At 40.7% G+C, this 19,225-nt stretch overlaps 1 protein-coding gene across 1 annotated transcript; it reads left to right on the top strand.

Moving 5' to 3' along the window:
- The first annotated feature begins 3,664 nt into the window (after positions 1-3,664).
- LOC132814080 (uncharacterized) lies at positions 3,665-9,474 on the top strand. The gene is made up of 5 exons (XM_060823368.1): positions 3,665-3,707; positions 3,858-4,201; positions 4,939-4,978; positions 7,433-7,756; positions 9,392-9,474. The coding sequence occupies exons 1-5, from the start codon at positions 3,665-3,667 to the stop codon at positions 9,472-9,474; spliced, it is 834 nt and encodes a 277-aa protein (XP_060679351.1).
- Positions 9,475-19,225: the final 9,751 nt, after the last annotated feature.

The raw sequence follows: 19,225 nt of genomic DNA, 5'->3' as shown, positions 1-19,225 counted from the left end.
TTCTCCTGCTTCCCGAATTCTGCCTGACCTGGTGTGCTTTTCCAGCACCAGACTCTCGATTCTGATCGCCAGGATCTGACGTCCTCATCAAACGTCCTTTGTCAACAATTTCCCTCTTTTACCAGCTTCTCTCATCTCACTGAAACACCTGAAGCCCAGAAGCTACAACAATCAGTCGTGTCACTGCTTTGTCCATGTCTCCGAAATGCCTGCAACATCGAAGTCCCAGGTGCCAACCCATGCTGCAATGTCACCAACGTTATTCCAGATGCTCCTCGTGATCAAGTAAACACATGACAAATCACTGTCCCACTTTCTGGTACATTCCTGTGACTTGACACCTTACATATGACCTCACTACACTAAGCCTCCTGAACTCTGGAGCAAATATTCAGTTTCCTATCCTCCTGCTGAATTAGCTTAAATGTTCCGAAGAGCATCAACAAATCCAGCACCCAAACCATAAACTGGTACCCCTCCGGTTCAGGTGCAGTCCTACTTGTTTTTACATGTGCCTCAATTATCCAGGTCTATGAATCCCTCCCTCCTGCACCATCCCTGTCGTCGCATGTTCGACTGCTCTCTCACCCTGTTCCTCACCACGCTAGGTTGTGTTACAAATAACAAGCCAGAGATAATAACTGTCTTTATTATAGCTCTAAGTTTCCAGCAGAGCACCTTGAATTTTTTTCCTTACATCCACATCCCTTTTCCGACGTTGGTCCTCCTGTAGATCACGATTTGGGACTGCTAGCCCCTCCTGAAAGATACCGAAAACATGATCTGAATATTCCTGGTGCTAGCACTTGGGATGTAACACACCAACCACAAGATTCTCACATTCGCACAAGGTCTCCTTTCTGTACCATTAACTATGAAGACCCTAATGACAATACTCTCTTCCTTTTACTTTTCCTCTTCCCCTTTCCCTTCTGTCCCAGAGACAAGTAGCCCATTGCTTACCCCTGCTAAGTTATCCCCCAATAGTATCCAAAACGATCTACTTGTCATTGAGGTAAACAGAAAAAGGATTTCCCTGCACTGTCTACATGTTCCCTCTCCGTCCCTGAACTGTCACCAATCTACAATTTTCCTGAACATCCCTGTAACTAATCTCAATTGCCCCACAGCCTCCTGAAAGTTCCGAAGACCATCAGTTCCAGCTCAAATTCCCGAATGCGGTTTCCAAGCAGCTGGAGTTGGGTGCCTTACCGCAAATGAAGTCAGTGGGGACCCTGGTCGTGATCATTACCTCCCACATTCTCGAGAAGGATCATTCGAATGCCCAACCATCAAATCCCGAACAAACTATATGTAGAAGAACTAGTAACCTTTCCAAATCTGCGCTCAGGACATTATGGTTTTGGTTAGAGCAGGGGGATAGGTGGGAGACAATACTGAAATAAAGCAACCACCTAAATATGTTGCCTCATTTACTCAGCTGTCCTTTATCCGCTCCCGCTCAGCTTGCGTTCTGCCTAATCACAAGGTAAGTTTTGAAAGGGTTAACTTACTTTCCCACCAGTCCCTTGGTGCTCGCTCTCGCTCTCCCCGCTGCAGTTGCAAAAAATGTCGACCACTGATCCCAAGTGCTGGGCTTTTGAACAATTAATTTCTCTACCCGGCAGCCCCCTGTTCCTCACTATTGTTGCTCCTGCTACTGCTGCAAAAAATTTAATCCAGACAGCAGGAATATTACAATAGATCCAGAGACACGTAGCGCTGTTATGTTGCAAACAGAAGGCAGTTACTTGATCTAGAGGACAGGAATAATGCAGTGGATTCAGGACTAAATTATTTCCAGCTCTGTAGTAAAATGCTAACTCCTGTGACTTACATTGGTGCCGCCAGTTTGACGCAGTGACCAGGACTCATTGAAACGCCACAACTTAATGACTCGGCTTTAATGTAATGAAAAGTCTTGGAATTTCACAGAAGCCTTCGGCCATTTAAAGTCACAGGATCAAACGCTTGGCCAAAGTGATCAGTTACAAGGCGTGTTATTAAGGAGGAAAACATAGTAAAGATTTTCAAATATTCCGGGGGTAAATTTCTCATTTTAGGTTCCAGACTGCACAAGACACGGTCACCAACCGTAGAGTTTCAAATTCGGCGACAAAAAGTATTTCGAGACGGTATTCTCTGTCCCTAGGTCCGTAGCCCAAACTGCCATGGATACTGGAGATTTGAAATAATGGCATTCAAATGTTGGCGAAACTCAACAGGTCTGGCAGCATCTGAACAGTAGGTCCCAAATGTGAGTCTTCCAACCAGAACAATAACACTTTCTATCTGTGTAAATACTGCCAGTGCTGATGAGTTTCTCCAAATGTCCTGTTTTAATAAAAGGCATCAAAGCTACTTGTTTATTGTTTTGTCACAAACTGAGCGACAGCTGAATCCAATCTGTGTAAGCACAGGGATTCAATTTAACATACTTCGAATCGTTTGGACCTCACTGCTGCATCTGGACAAAGTCTTAGAAGTGGTTTAAGGGAAAAAGAAAAAAAATCAGTAAAATTAAAAGTTGGAAAGAGCAGACGTGGACATTCTGAGGAAAGCTCACATCGTTAGTTTCTAAAAAAGACTCAGATGAGTATCGTTCAGAATGGACACCTCCCACCACCAGCACTAACCCCTATTTCAGACTAATTACTGGACAAATTGGATGGTCCGTGGAGGATGCTCGATCTGTATTGTCTCCAGTTTCAAAGAATGGGGAATAATCTAATTCAAACTTCGAATATTTTTCTAGGGTTAAATTATATCAACAGTCAGAAAGGAATTGGAGAAACTGTTTGTTCACGACTTTTGTGAAGATTTGTACCTCAGGTTGAGGTTCCGATCATGAGTTTGCTCAGATGCTTCGTCAACATGCTGTTACCCAGTATGGTGACGAAACGTCCAAGAGCAAACCTATCAGCTCGGCCAGCAAAGTTGCAACCTGAACTGTTTGTTCAGAAGTCTGGGAAAGTTTGCTTGGCATGTCAATTAAATATATTCACCACAACATTCTCTCTGGAATATATCATTTTTAATCCGGTTCTCAGTCTAGGACTGAGCGAAACTGCAGAAGTTGAGGTACAGTTTTCGAGATCAAATGTTTGACTGAGGTCCTGCTGACGTGCTCAGCATTAAACACCACCAGCACTGTTGATTTACAATGAAGACGGGGATGGGCAGGAAACAAAAGAAAATAGTGCTGAAGATACTAGAGTGGAGAATTTTGCTTTGGATTCTTCCAGTATCACAGCTTCACATTCTTTGCTGATCGCATTTGACACAATAGAAACAAAGGCCGCGTACCAAGCTCATTTCCGCGGGGCCAAGTAGGGATGAAGCGATCACTGACAGAAAATGTCTCCACCTTTAACCCCACCCCCGACCCGTGTGCATTGGGCAAATGTGGGAGGGGATTACAAATCCAGCTCACAGAGCTGGTGAAGCACATAAAACGGGAAGTTTCCTATGAAAGCCTACCACTTAATCAGACAATGAAAGTACAGAGTCCTTAAATCCATTCGGCCCATCAATCACCTCACTGACTCTGCCTGCAAATCACCTCCATTCATATCCATTAATACGGTGCAGGTCACGATCGGATATCCCAGAATTATCTGTCATTCCCCATCATCAAAAAATATCAGCTCCCAGCTAGCGAACGATGGGTGCCCTCCTTGGTTTGGTCCTGTGTCTCTATTTACCCTGTGAGTACCAATCACGGAAAGCAACATCGTGTGAATGAAAAACTACAATCTTACTCAAGTTCGTCTGAATTACAGGCACGGTCTGGGATTTGAACCGCGTTGTGTGGGTCAGTTCTATTGCCCATTTACTTCTCTTTGTTTAATTTGCAGGTTTATTCAGTCAGTCAGTGACACAGAAACCTTTAAATGTTTCTAAGAACGAGTGTGAGTCCCTTACCATCACCTGTGCTTTTAATGAATATCATTGGTATTACACTTATCATTTTGAGAGTGGAACATTCTTCAAACAAACGCAGACAGCCACAGAATGGGAGCGGATCTCCAGCGGCGGGAGATTTGTTCTGTCCACGGATAAAGCTCAAAAGACATTTTCGTTGAAAATTCGGGATGCCAGAGTTGAAGACACTGCCACCTATTACTGTAAAGCTCAATACTCGTGCTATGCACACAGTGACAGGCCTCGGCTTCCCGTCGCTCAAAAACTCTCGCAGGAGATTATTCCAGAAATAAATTGAAACCCAGCTAATCTGCCCAGAAATTCGCACAGCTCTGCCTTTTAATTTTTGCCCCATAATCCAATTTACATATCTACTGTATTATTGTCAATAACAAGATGAATTTCACAGATGCCAAGTGTGTTTGGATGGTGAGTCCTTTGTCGGGATTTGTGTGGCTGAATGGAAGTTAGGAATACTTGATCACGATTACAGGATATTGACACGAGTCGCAATGTTAATCGAACAGCTGGAATCAGGAATTACAGTACACCTGTCAAACCCAAATCTCAACTGGTCCTGGAAAGTTTTAAATTGATTTGCAACATTGTGTGTTTTGTGCACGAGACACAATGAAAGGAGCCTAACCAAATACCTCTGTGCAATTTTAATACAATTTTTCCAGCAGCAATTGTCAATTGTCGGCAAGAAGTTCTCTTCACTGTAATATAAGTTGATATTTTTACTCACTCGAGCAAGCACTAATTTCTTTGATAGATTCTTCTCTGCTTATATGAAGAGAACACTTGACTCCCACATTCATGTGCCATTTTACAAATTACCAGGAAATTAACGAGAGCCAAAGGAAACTTGGACACAAGGAATATTGCTTATTTATCTAAAAGCTCTGAATTTTTAGAGCATTCAATAGCACGCTGGTGATTTCTCGACTGTTGGAGATACCGTTAGTTCTTGTGCAGGGGAGACTAAGAGGAGTATTGCTGTGATGTTATTACCATGTCGATGGACCCGGGACAATGGTGACTGTCACACCTGGTAAGTTACTCTGCACTCCAACTCGTTATAGACTATCTTCATGAATGTTCGGTTTAATATTTTGAACTTCAGTTGCAAAGATACTCAAAACAAACCTTTTGGAAGTAAACTTTTTGTAACATTTTCCAAATTTTGGGGAGAATAACGAACTCGATTCCTGATTTTCCCAAAAGAATTGAGGTTGTGGTATTGAAAAATTACATCGATGTTTCTGGCATAAGCCTTTCATCGTCGATTTTCCTGCTCTTTTGATGCTTCCTGTCTTGTTGTGCATTTCCAGCACCGCACTCTCGATTCTGATCTTCAGCATCTGCAGTCCTCACTTTCTCCTCCTTTTCCAAAAGAATGCATGTATTCAAATCGGTCCTGGGTCAGTGGTTTCACTGACCTGGAGTATTTCTCACAAGTCAATGTTGGGGTCGCACCAGTATGATAGAAAGTGTGGAGACTGAGAACACGAACAACACGAGGTAATTCCAGGAATTACCTGTGGCTGGTGATAGGAATTATAGTCGTTTTTTATTCCTTTCCATTGCATTCATATGTGTCTGCATACAATGAACCATTTCCCCAGTTTTCCAACCTCAGTCTTAAATTAGGAATTGTAAATACTTTTCGTCAATGTAGCCCTTTTGAGACTTCAGTTTGCTATATTTTAGCAGCATAAGGGTACAGTTTCAAACTTGGCCTTTGCACATTTAAAACCAGCAAGAAACGATACCTCAAAAGGAAAACGCTGAGGTGACAATTTCCACGACATTGTCGGAGGTATAACCCTGACAAGAATATTTGGTGAGTTTTATATTGTGATGGGCTGGTCGATGGATTGATGTTCCCTCTCCAATTGGTGTGTTTTGGAGCAAGTGCGGCTCTGATTCATCATACCGTCTCCTGAGATATTATTGCTATCCCTTGTGAAGTGATTACGAGTTCTCAGCTACATTGCATCGCGGTTAAAATAAAGAAAAGTCGTCTAATTTGAACATATAGAATTGTCACAGGATAGACATCCAGTACAATTTACTCTGGGCTGAAAAGTCCATACAATCGTCACAGTTCGAGATTAAGGTCTCAGTTACTAGCACTGCCACAAGGAGAAATAATTCAATCAAGGCGTTTCCTTGAATATGCAGCATTCCGTTCCTCATAAAGCTTTGGAGGCCCAAAATTGCATGTTTTCGCCAGGTCTCTTCTCTCTGAGAAGCAGAGATGCAGAAGGTGACCTCTTACAAATCATATATACCCTGACGCAGTTAATGGGGTGGATGAGATAAAACTCAGAGCAATGGTTCATTAATGTATCATGCTCACTAACAGAATAAACCAAATCATGAAAGTAAAGATGAACTGCTCGCGAAATGTGGAATATTCCTCCAAGCAGAGGATTTAGGTCACATTCTACTGAGTCATTTTTGGAATGTTTAGAAAACCGAGGGAGAAGGACAGATTAAATCTACTCAGCGTTCCAAATCAGAAATGATAGTTAGATTTCATGCGGGTTTGAACATTGGAGTATATGCAGAGCCATAAATCAGTTGGGCAGAGCTCCTGATTCCTTGTCTTCAGATCCACACCGAATACTCAGAAGACAATAAATCGATGCCAGTTCAAATTCATAGAGAGTGCTGGGTTCCCAATGACGAACAGTAAAACCACACTTAGAACCAGTGCAGACTGATCCCAACCGACTATGGAGGGAAATCTGGGGGACCTATCAACAATTAGAAGAAACACAAAATGAAAAAAAATTATACAGCAGAAATAAATGAAAACTAAATTGAAATATTTCATGTTAGAAGTAAACAACCACAAAACGGATATGATTTGAAAAATAATCAAAATAAAACAGTAGTTCCGACGTTAGGTAAAATCTCCTGGACAGAGGTAAACTGCTGAAAACGATTGACCAATCACTTTATTCATTTTGTATCTTGCTGTGTATAATGGCACAAAAATGTTGGGTGACATTCGGGCAGCTATTTTTGAAAATCGTCTCGACAGGTTATAAGAAGTTTACTCGAGTTGCATTTCACCACAGCAAATACAATCAGAAATATAACATTCATAACGGAATCATATAGGAGAGCATTCAACACGCCTGCGTTTACTGCCTTTTTTCGTGTCCATTCAAATTATTCCTACTGTGTTTGGCTTTTCTCCATAGCTCGGCCTTCCTGTCCATTAAAGCTGCTGCTTATTTCCCATTTGAAATTTGCTGTTCAATGAGTTCCAATCACTCGTTTTGGCAGCTCATCAGACATTATAAGAAGACGACATATGAAAGAAAATGTCACCCTATCTCCTCAGCAATTTATATTTCGATAAAAGAGAATAGATTCAAATGGACTGTCAACAAAGTTAACTGCCACAAAACTCAGGTCAACTTCGGTGATTTGCAATTTCCCTGTATAAACAGTAGTTGAATAATTACTCATGTTCAATGTCATTCTGCAGATTCCAGTACCCCGATATCTCAGAGACCGCTTGTGCAAACCTCTCCTGCTGGTGACAACGTTACTCTAAGTTGTAAGTATTCAGAATCCTGTCAGTACACAGTTTACTGGTACAATCAGTCCCCAGGACAGGCTCCGAAATACCTCCTTCAGAGAGACACTACAGGAGAGGCGAAGAAAGAAAATGCTGCTGGACTACGAATTTCGGAATCTTTTGATCCACAGGCAAAAATCAGTCAGTTAATGATCTCTCGAATACAACTAAGTGATTCTGCTGTTTATTACTGTGCAAGGAGTCGGCAGTCAGCACGCACACTGATTCAGGGTACAGAGAGAGCCGTACAAAATCTTGAGCATAGGGGGATTACCGACACAGTGATGCACAGCTGGAAGAGAGCGTTACAAAAACCTGAACATATTGGGATTATAGACACACAGTGAGGCAGAGCACGGTGAGACACGTACAAAAACCCAGAACATGGTGCTGTTGCCGACACACTGATGCAGAATACTGAATGTGTTTTACCAGAACTTGAATAAGGTGAAGATTACAGAAATAGTGACACAGAGATAGCTGTACAAAATCATGTCTGCAGATTTGTAGAGCTGGACACGGAATCCAGGTTTGGAGGTGTGAAGAATGGTTTGTAACCAAAATCTCCATGGTTAAACAGCATATATTGTCACCAATGCCCTACTTATTGAGGAAACATCTAATTAATGGAAATAATTATGGCTTTCATGTTAACCCGTGTTTATATGTAACACACTGTTATTGGAAAATGAACCAGTCAAGAGGGAGCATTGCATTTTGCACAAAAGATGTGTAATATGAACAGTTTCATTAATAACTTGAGTATTCGAATTGGACAAGTATGGAACAGGAAATGCGTTTTGGACGTTTAAGGTTTCTGAGCTTAATTGTTTTCCACCTTTATGCAGAGGGTTGAGATGCATAGTCGATGAACATTCCTGTGTTGTGCGATGTCATGACTTTAGTTTTCACTTCCGAGTTTTATTAAAGAAAGTGAATCCAAATCAACATTTCCACATCAGTGAGATATTGAATTTCCAATACCATGTTTCCAGAAGGATCCAGCTACGTTTAATTGCTGCTCTGCGGAAGTTCTCACTAAAAACACAACTTCATTTAAATTGAACATCGAATGCCAGATATCAATAATCCAGACAGAATAATACTTTAGGTAATGTTCTTTTAGTCTTTCTATAATTTCGGTGCATTCGGCCATGTGTGACTCGTCTTTATTAAATTAATTAGAATTTTCACAGTCTATTTCATTGTATTTCTGAAATTACTTTTTTCTGCTTGTGGTTTGCACAACCATTGGAGCTTGTGCCAAAGTATCTCAGATGTCAGTTAGTTTCAGTTTCTGCAGGTTCTGTTGTGGTTTTACTGTTACTCAGTGGGAACGGCCTCTTCAATGTCTCAGACAATATTAACTCCCTCCAGTCCGTTGTTTAATTTTCTCCAATAATCTCTGGGTTTAGTTTTCATTGAACTTCATATTAGACACGATTTTCAGAGCAGGCCCGGGATATTTGCTTAATTTGCCAGTGCCAGAGTTTGCTCATCACAGAAGCTTCTCTCTGCTCTACATATTACGATATATAAACAGTTGGAGGCATATACACCTTTATTCCTTTCTGCAACCTGTCTTTTGTCCATGTTCTATCCACTCCATATATCAGTAGCTCTATTCTGTTGTAATGCCTTTTCACGAGTACATTTTGATCTCTGTTTGTTCTTTCAGCAGATCTCAATATATTTTAACTCATGATCGTGGAGTCACACACAAGAGCGATTTGCTGAATTTATTTCATCGTACCAGTTAAATTATTTCTGTTCAGTCACCTCCTGTTTCAAGTGTTCCGAAGAAGGGAGCTACAGCCTGATCAAACACTTTCAATTGACATTAATTGTTACTGGTCCCTTTTTCAGCTGGAGAATATGCCATCGCTGATCATGCACAAACACAAAAATTAGAAACATTGAAAGATATTCCGACCTTGAGTCTGCACTGACATTTCCTTTGTCAAGAGATTGATCTTCTCATTGCTAATGAATATCCTTACTTGCCTTGTTGAGTAAAGCTTCAATAAGATTGAATAAACGCAGCATAATCAATTCAAATGAGCCAGCTTATTCTGTCCTGCATGTAGGAAAATTCACTCTCTACATAAATATGACTCAATGGCAGAAGTGTGGCAGGTTTACTGCAGAAATATGGAAAATTGCAAAAACTGAGCTTCTGCTGGTGTCTGACTAGAACTTGATTACTATGGGAAAAAAAAACTTGAAGTTTGTCATTATGAATGTGCCTCTGTCTCAGTGAATTAACATTTCTCATTTTTATTTTGTGAATGCCTGCCACCATAATGCATGTCTCTCTCCGTATTTCTCAGTTACTTAATATCATTTATTGTTTTGAAATCTTATGTACTTACCATTATTTATTGGAGCTTATACGAATGCCAATGTTTGAAAGAAATTAGTGTGTGTGTGTGTGTGTGTGTGTGTGTGTATGTGTGTGTGTGTGTGTATGCATGAGCACGCTCTGTTCTTATCACTGTTTCACGCAGCCATGATTGCGACTGGACCAGTCCATGAGTCCTTGATACAGAAGCTCAACACACATGAACACACAATTGATATATGCACACGATCCTATAAATTGTTTCGTCACAATTGATCAAATTGTAATGATTACCAAATCAGCTCCAGTCTCCGTTTCCATCATATTTTATATCTTCCCAGGTTATCGCTGAAATTGTCCACCTATTAATTTCCAGAGACCAAACGCTGCATCAACTAGTAATGTTACACCTGCGTCATTGCTTATGCTTAACTTCGCTTTGTCATTTCTATCACTTTTGCAGATATTATGCTACTCCCTGTCTCGGTTTAGAATAAGCTGCATCATGTCTCTGCTTGTACAAAACTAGACTCTACCTATGTTGTTCAATCCTTCGATTGTGCCAATGGCATTATACAAACACGTGTTACTTACTCGATTCGACGATGTCTGCATTCATATTGTACCCTGACATATCTCTATTGTTGCTGCAATTTTATATTTTTGGTGGTGTTACATCTGGACAGTGGACACTGCAATTGGCTTTGTCTCATTTCCTCCTGCACTAGAATATGACCCGTTGCTGAATTCCATCGATCAAGTCTCTGTTGCCAATGAAATTGACAAAATATTTTTAAAACAGCTTCCAGGCACTGACTAACCTGATGATTCTCTCGTTATATCAAACATGGACGTTGGTCAACTGTTCCTGCACCAGTATGTCTGAACACGAACTTTACCACTTGGACGACCTCCAATTGTGATTGATTTCATCAATTGAAGAACTTTTCGAATTCAATCTGACCAAAATTTGCATTTAGTGGTTCCCATCACGCCTACTCTCCCTCCATGTTAATTATGTTTTCCAAAAGTTCAATTCTAAATTTATGGAAATGTTTCAAAATTGTTAATGGATTTGGTACGAAAACACATATGAATAAACGCAAATAGTGGAGGAATTTTAAATGGTGGGCTGTTAAAATTAGCATCAAACTGAGATATAACAGAAATGAGAAACAGAAAGGAAAAGTTTGATATAGGTTCTCTGCCCAGTGTCTGCTGTCAGTGGATTCAATTTATAAAGACTCAACCTATTTTCTGAAGTGGGACGACCCAAAAAAATTGCAGCGAGCCTGTTGCGAAAGGGAAATGCAGTCATTCACATTGTTGGAAGGCAGGAAGCAGTGAGGTAAAATTTTCAGTGAACTTTAAATGAGGTGAATGTTGTAATATAATAGTCCCTCTTGAGACAACCACGCGGAATAAATCAGAAGCAATTTGAATACGTCACAAAGCAAACTTCTATACCAATAAAACTTTCCTCCAGTTTATGAGTGATGATGCAAGAGCCAGGCATTTTCCCATTCTTTATCACTTGCTTTCTATTCTCGCGGTTACTGGTGCACCTAATATGTCACTGATGCTCAAGAAAATTATTCTTGCCGTTTATGTCCAGAAATATATCTTTTTATCCTTTCCAGCATTCAACAGATTCTTTTTCCCAAAATGCAAAGCTTTCATTTAGGCAGCTTCACCCCAGTGCATATAGCATATGATGGGTTACTATGGGTGCTATGACAAAATATCACGTATTACTGGCAATTCCATTGTAATAAAATACTTTTTAAGATTAATTTTGCATGTTGTGTACTTTCAGAAACATGTTCTATTGGATGTTGGAACATAAAATTGATGAATGACTATGAATAAACATAAATTGTACCATTGACCAGGATTACATTCCTTACAAATTCAGTAAAATGCATTGTAGCATTTAAACTCATTGCCACATTTGTAGTTAATCATAGTGCAGGAAAGAACCTTTAGGCACTGGGTTTATGACGGTATCCGAATATGACTTATGTTATGGTTGGACCTTACAGATGTTTTGTAATATATACACACATTCAGTGATTATGTAAATATACAGTGTGTGTTTTCATAGGATATAATCAAGTATAGACTTTCCAATGGACAGCACCATTGTTCATGTGGACTTCGGAATTAATTAGAGTTTAATCCAAAAAATGTCGGTGCATCTGCAAGATGTTTAAACTATTGGCAATTTGCTACTCTGCTATGAAGTTTCGCAGAATTTGGGTCATTGTTTTTTTTAACTAATTAATCACAAATATTATTCACAATTATTAGAAAGTGCAATTGCAATTCGTCTCCAGCCACTTCACTACACATTTCAAAGACCACAACAAATTCAGTAAATCAATTTAGTCTCGAAATATATGGGATATCACCAAAATATTTGAAGAAAGGAACGTCTTAAATACGGGAACAGGAGTAGAACAACTGAGGTGAGAATTACAGTGATTTAATCTGGACTAGTCAAATATATAACCAACTCAGTTAGAAGTATAATCTGGACCTGTACACATGATGCAGAATCAAAGTTAGCATGAGATTTCAAACAATTGTATGACTTTAAGATAAAGAATGTGATGAGACTCTGTCACTTTTGAAAATTCGAAGGATGAAATGTTAAAGGGTGAGATGTCACAGGCGAGGAGCCAATTTTTGGTGTTGCAGGATGTCTGGGGATTATTCTGCACCAGTTCATGGGCACCACATAATTCCACTATTTGAACTGGACAAGTCGCCAATGGAATTTACTCAGTGATGAGGGAACAATATTTACACCTAGGACTGATTGCATTGACAGATGCTTGCTGCTGCACGGGATGTTCAACACCTGTCAATTATTGCAGATAAAGAAGACACTGGAAGTGCCACGGTGATTTTTGAAGAGTGGTAAATGTTTGTATGAAGCAGCAGACGGTGTTTGCAGTGAGCTCAGTCAAAGTTTTCTCTTTGAACCTCTCCCAGCCAACATGCTGGTAATCATAATGCTATCTTGAGGGTGGTGTGGTCTCTCCCAGTGCATCACGGAGTATCTTTTAGCTATCACAATGACTGATTTCTTTGTCATCTCCACTGCAGCTATCTTAAATCAAATCAGCTACATTTATTTCAGGGAAAGGGTCTTGTCTACGACTCCTACAGACACTCTCAGCATCGTGCTGGTCTGTGCCATCCGGGATTGCTCAGTCTATCTGACAGTCGACTTTGCTATCGACCAGTTTGTGCCCATCTGCTGCCAGAAGTTGAAGAGTGGAGAGTGTACGGAAAAAACTGTGTTTTCGGTCATTGGAATAGCCTGTGTGCTGCACCAAGAAAATTCCATACCGATTTATCGCCAAATCCTGATATATCTTACAAGCGGCGTCGTGATTTTGCAACATCGAAGCAAATTTCTACATCTGGCCAGCTTGGTAGGCTTATTTTTTGCTTTTCCAGATCTATGCCCCTTTTCTCCCGTTTTTCGTCAGTCTCATGCTCAACTTCCTCAAAATAAGACAGACCCTAGCGGCGAACAGAGCCCACAGAATGCTCCGTGGTGGTGGGAAGCAGCAGGACCCAGAGATGGCTAACCACAAGAGGTCCATTATTCTGCTGTTCTCCATCTCTCTCAGCTTCCTCTCTTGTGGCTCCCTCTCATCTGACATTTCATCTATATGTAGCTTAAAACTGAGAGCTATTTCAGTGGACAGGATTTCAGAGACCCGCAGTAAATCTTCCAAGAGAGGAACAACACACTTCAGTTGAAGGAGCTCAGTGTGTACTGCTCTCATATACACATATTGCAGAAACCTAATGGAAAATAAGCATCAGGAGCAGTAGGATCTAATGCCTATTCTCCACATCTGACATTTCATCGTGACTGATCTTGAGAAAATATGGAATGATTAAAAATTCATTATTTCTCGGCAAGAGGCAAACTTGTGCTGTGTTTCCACACTCCCGCCTCTCTTGCAGCTTCCACACTCTATTGGCCCAGTGCCAGTGCCATTTGTTTATTTATTCCTCACTTTCCATGTTTCAGTTCTGATTGCAAATTTCCTTGCACTTCATTATGCTCTTACTCACTTACTTCCAGCCTCCCTTCATCATCTCATCATCATGGGCTAAATGTAGGGGAATGGCACTGGGTTGGTTGCGCTTTGAAACATTTGATTCCTTTACTCTTTAACAACATCTTCAAGTTATTTCCCCTGCACCTCCATCAGAAATTTGATTTTGTACTTTTATTCAATTAAACAATAACAAATTTTTGAATGAAAAGAAACTACTCAAGAAACTTCGCAGGTCTGGCAGCATCCGTGGAGAGAAAGCTGACTTAGCATTTCGAGTGCAAGGACGCTTCTTCAGATAGTTTCCCATAAAGGAAACTATCTTTTCTCTCAGAGTTTAACTCTAATTGATTTATACATCTGACTGTCACTGATTGTCATTTTGCTCTTTAACAGAAGAAAACATTCCAACTAACTCGGGGATGCCACTGAATGGTGCATTCTGAAAGATTGAACTTTTCTCGATATTGGATAACTGTGTATCAGTTCATGCAAAGCTTTACTTTCAATTTATTTCAGCTAACTGAAGATAATTCAAAAAAATTGCTTGAAAACAAATATGAAGTTGAAAAGAAATTAGAGTTATACTTCGGTTGTGGGTAAAGTGGTGGAAAAAATGTTATAACACAGAGGATTTACAATCATCTCGAAAGGAGTAAGATGATTACAGGTAGTAAACACGGTTTTGTGAAGGATTGGTCCTGCCTCTCAAAGCTTACTGAGTTATTTGAAATGGTGACAAAGCAGGTAGATGAGAATAAAGTGGATGATGTGCTTTATATTGATTTTAGTAAGGCGTTTGATCAGTTACCACACTGTTGGCTAGTGCACAAAATACGAAGGCATGGGATTGTAGGTGATTTACCTGTTTAAATCAGAAATTGGCCAGCTGAAAGAGGGCAGAGTGTGATGGGTGATGGGAAATATGCATTCTGGAATTTAATTACTCGTGGTCTTCCGCAAGCATCTCTTTTGGAGCCACCATTTATACTTTTTAGAAATGATCTGGATGAGGGCATAGAAGAACGCGTTATTAAATTTTCGGATAATAGCAAGTTTCGCAGAGTTGTGCATAATGCTGAAGTAAGTTGGCGGTTACAGACAGACATAGCTAAGCTGCTGATCTGGGCTGAGAGGTGGCAAATAAAATTTAATTCGGAAAGGTGTGAGGTCATTCACTTTGGAAGGAGGAACGGGAATAAAGAGTGCTGGGCTATTGTGGTGTGGATGAGCAAAGAGATCTGTGTGTACATGCACATAAACTCTTGAAAGTTGCAATCGGTTTTGATAGGGTTGCTAAAAAAACACATCCGGTGTCATAGCTTTTATTGATGGAGGGATTGAGTTCCAGAACCACGAATTCATGTTGGAAAAGTACAAAATTCTGGTGTGGCCACTCTTGGAGTAGTGTGTCCAGATCTGCTCACCACTGTTTCGGATGGATGCACAATTTTTGGAAAGGGTTCAGAGGGGATTTATTAGGATGTTGACGGTTCGAGAGGGAAGGTCTTACGTAGAAAGGCTGAGGGACTTGTTTTGTAAGACGGAATAAGATTGAGAGGTGACTTAATTGAGGGATATAAGATAATTCAGAGGGTTAGATATGGTGGACAGTGAGAACCTTTTTCGTCGGATGGTGATGGCGAGCACGAAAGGACATAGCTTCAAATTGTGGGGCGATAGATATCGGACAGATGGCAGAGGTAGCTACTTTATTCAGAGAGCAGGAGGGGCGTGGAAAGACCTGCCTGCAACAGTAGTAGATTCGCCAATTTTAAAGCATTTAAATAAGCATTGGATAGACATAAGGATCAAAATCCAGAAAGTGAGGACTGCAGATGCTGGATATCAAAGTTGAGAGTGTAGTGCTGGAAAAGCACAGCAGATCAGTCAGCATTCAAGGAGGAGGCGAATCGACGTTTTTGGGCATTCGCCGTTCCTGATGAAGGGCTTGTGTCCAACACGTCAATTTTCCTGCTACTCGGATGTTGCCTGACCTGCTGTGCTTTTCCATCATCACACTCTTGATATGGCTGAAAATAGAATAGTGTAGGTTAGATGAGATACAAATTGGTTCCTGTGGTCAGCGTAACATTGAGGACCAAAGGACCTGTACTGCACTGTGTTCGATGTTCTATGAAATGTATTTCATTCAAATTTAACTGTAGGATGTGTTCCCGACACGAACCAAATGCTGATTAGCCACGTTGTTGCAGATTATTTATATTAAAGGAGAGTGCGGTATTTCAAACCAACTATTCCAAAACTCCATCCTCAGTAACTGGCGGTTTGGGGTCATCGATGCCCCCACATTACTTATATGTTTCAGTTGAAATTTTGAAAGAGCATGATGTTAAGAGCTGGCTTACAGTAAATTGAGACACGCTCAGCTGTTCACTGTCATTAAATGAAAGCACCAATCATTCTGAGACATTACTTTCCATCCGGGATAAACAGATCCACAGAATCCCAGCAGTCTAACTTCGAAGACGCTGAGTTTTTGTGTGCTTCACTTCTTCGTGTTGCAACATATTATCTTGTAGAAAAGTCAACTTGTCCCATGAATTTTCCACGCAGCAACCCAACCACCACCACCACACCCACCCACCCACAACCCAACGCCCCCCCCCACGCCCCTACCGACCCCCGAAATTATTCCACGTCCAATGAAAATTATTGTCGAAAGGCAAGTTGTCTTTCTCAAAATGCAGACCCTTAAATCCCAATTTATCCATCACTGTTCTCAATGGCAAACTTGCCTGTTCACATCTCTGACATCATATGACAGTTTTGCCTCTATAGCGGCCATAATGTGATTTGACGGTCTTGTGGTATGTGAAATGGACTTTAAGTCCACAGGGCAATGTAATACTCTCAGAATACGGATTCTACTTCCACTATTGTAGGTTATGAAAGAGAAACCAAAATTTTGTGAAGAATTAATGATGATCACGAATCATTTGTTCGGAAGAACGCTTCTGGTTCAATGAAGTCCTTGAGGGAAGGGAATTGTCGTCCTCGACACTTCTGTTAAAACTTCCATGTGACAACAGATAAACAGCAATGTTCTCATCTCTGAAACCTGTTCAGAACTCTGATTAGATCAGGTAACAGGACAACGAACCTTTTTTAAAATCACAGTCTTTCTGAGCGCTGCTCCTTTGTCACCTGATGAAGAAGCAGTGCTCAGGAAGATTGTGGTTTGAAATAAACCTTTGTCTTATAACTCGGTGTCTTCTGACTTCTGACTTTGCCCACCCCAGTCCAATACTAACAATTCCACATCACTCTTATCTTGACGAAAAGGCAAAACAAAAATGCCATCAATGCCCACAATATTGACAATGCATTTTTAAAACAACTATTCCTATTCCTCTATACTTACTCAGCATGTCTGTGCAGCTCAGTCGGTTCGATTCAGCAGCTGACAGTTCAACAAATAACGTGAGAAATCGACGGTAAAGGTGTCGTCTGTTGAATTTTGATCTCGCAAATTAAAGTGAGGCTGAGTACTCTCATACACTGAGATTTCGATAGAACGAGACAATGAAGGTGAAACACAAATAAAGACTCGAGACACCATCAGGCATTGAGGTGCCACTGAGTTGTGTCACGAAACCAACACAGCCACAGATAAATATGAGCTAGTGGGTAATTGACTAAGTGTTGGTAGATGAGATTCGAATAATTAAATGCTCATTATTGTCCAGTACAATTTGGGTCGTCCAAAGAATATTTTCCTGTCCTGCAAAATTCTTTGATTCTATAACTCCATGGTTTGATGTGCATGCATTTATTCTGGTATTATTTTGTGAGTGTGTGTGTGTGTGTGTGTCTGTGTGTGTGTGTGTCTGTGCGTATGTGCAATGTGCGCACTGTGTTCTTCTCACGGTTTCACTGGGCTATGATTGCCATTGGAGTAGTCCATGCGTCCATGATAAATAGGCTGAACAGGCAATTAATATATGCACACGATCCTGTAAATTGTTTTGTACCAATTGATCAAATTCCAAAAGAATTCATTCGAGCTGTCTGTCTGGATGTTATCAATATCATCATAATATACAGAGCTCCCTGTAGACTCATCAGAACAGATCAATGTCACCGACATCACTTCTGTCTCAAAATGTGAGCAGTGTGGCGAAGTAGCAGAAGTTCCATGACTCTGATCTGATATAATTGAGAATGAATGATTTTATAAACTTATTACAGTCGTAATACATTAACTCAGGATGCTGTGCAGATAAACTGCAGGTACAAACTGGTTCAGATGGCATGTCGTGCATCGGGACACACTGAAATAACATCAGGGTCAGTGCATGAACCAACATCATGGGCAACAAGAAAAGACAAACGGCTACAACTTAGTCTGACGATTTGAGACAAACGTGGTCAAATCGTTAGCGGAAGTACACAGTGATGTAAACGTGATATTTATGGCATACAACTTCCATCTCCAGCACACACCCCAACATACAAGCACACGCACGCACACTCTTCTTGCTTTCAGTTCGAGGACAGCTGCTACAACCTCTTCAAAACTAAGGGGCGGGGGAGAGAAGAAGACTGAGGATTTCAATGACGTGCTTGGGGCAATGATGCTTCAAGGTTTTTGTCTCAAGTCGTCACGAATAGCAGGTTAAAGCAGAGATCATTGTGACAGCTTAGTGTGTGGACACCTGAAGGGCCAACAACCCAACTCAGCCTTGGATATCAGATTACGTTCAGCATTTCTAATTTGCGGCAGGAAGTGGAGATTCTGAATCACTCAACCTTTTGGGTTTTCGGGTAACAGGAACTATGTGACCATAGTTCCTCATGGGACACCGTGAAAACACTTTCCTGTTCGAAAAATTGATCAAAATACCGTATCAGGTTAGTAGATTCTAATAACCGTGGGGTTGATGAGTTATGATGATACTGATCCCAAAGTTAAAGCTTTGAGCATCAGTTTCCAGAATATGTCGATACTCAGATGAATTAGATTTGGGACGTGGAATACTAGGTAAATGGAAACGCCTATGGAAACTTCGAGCACAGAGAGATGTGATAGCCCTTCCACAATACAAAATCATCTACGTTCAGCATGTAATAGGGATGGACATATCAAAGGGATATGTGTATGGAAATAAGGAGGATTTCATTAAACATCATAAGGCAAATGCCTGACAATAGCTGGAATATCGTCAGCAGTTTTGATCTCTATACCTAAAGAAAGACATGTTGGCATTTGTAGCAGACCAGAGAGGTTCCAACAGGTAGGTGTCCAGGATGGTT

Source organism: Hemiscyllium ocellatum, unplaced genomic scaffold, assembly GCF_020745735.1.
Source record: "Hemiscyllium ocellatum isolate sHemOce1 unplaced genomic scaffold, sHemOce1.pat.X.cur. scaffold_665_pat_ctg1, whole genome shotgun sequence".
In the NCBI taxonomy this organism is placed as follows: Eukaryota; Metazoa; Chordata; class Chondrichthyes; order Orectolobiformes; family Hemiscylliidae; genus Hemiscyllium; species Hemiscyllium ocellatum.
This window is presented reverse-complemented; position numbering and strand designations above follow the sequence as displayed.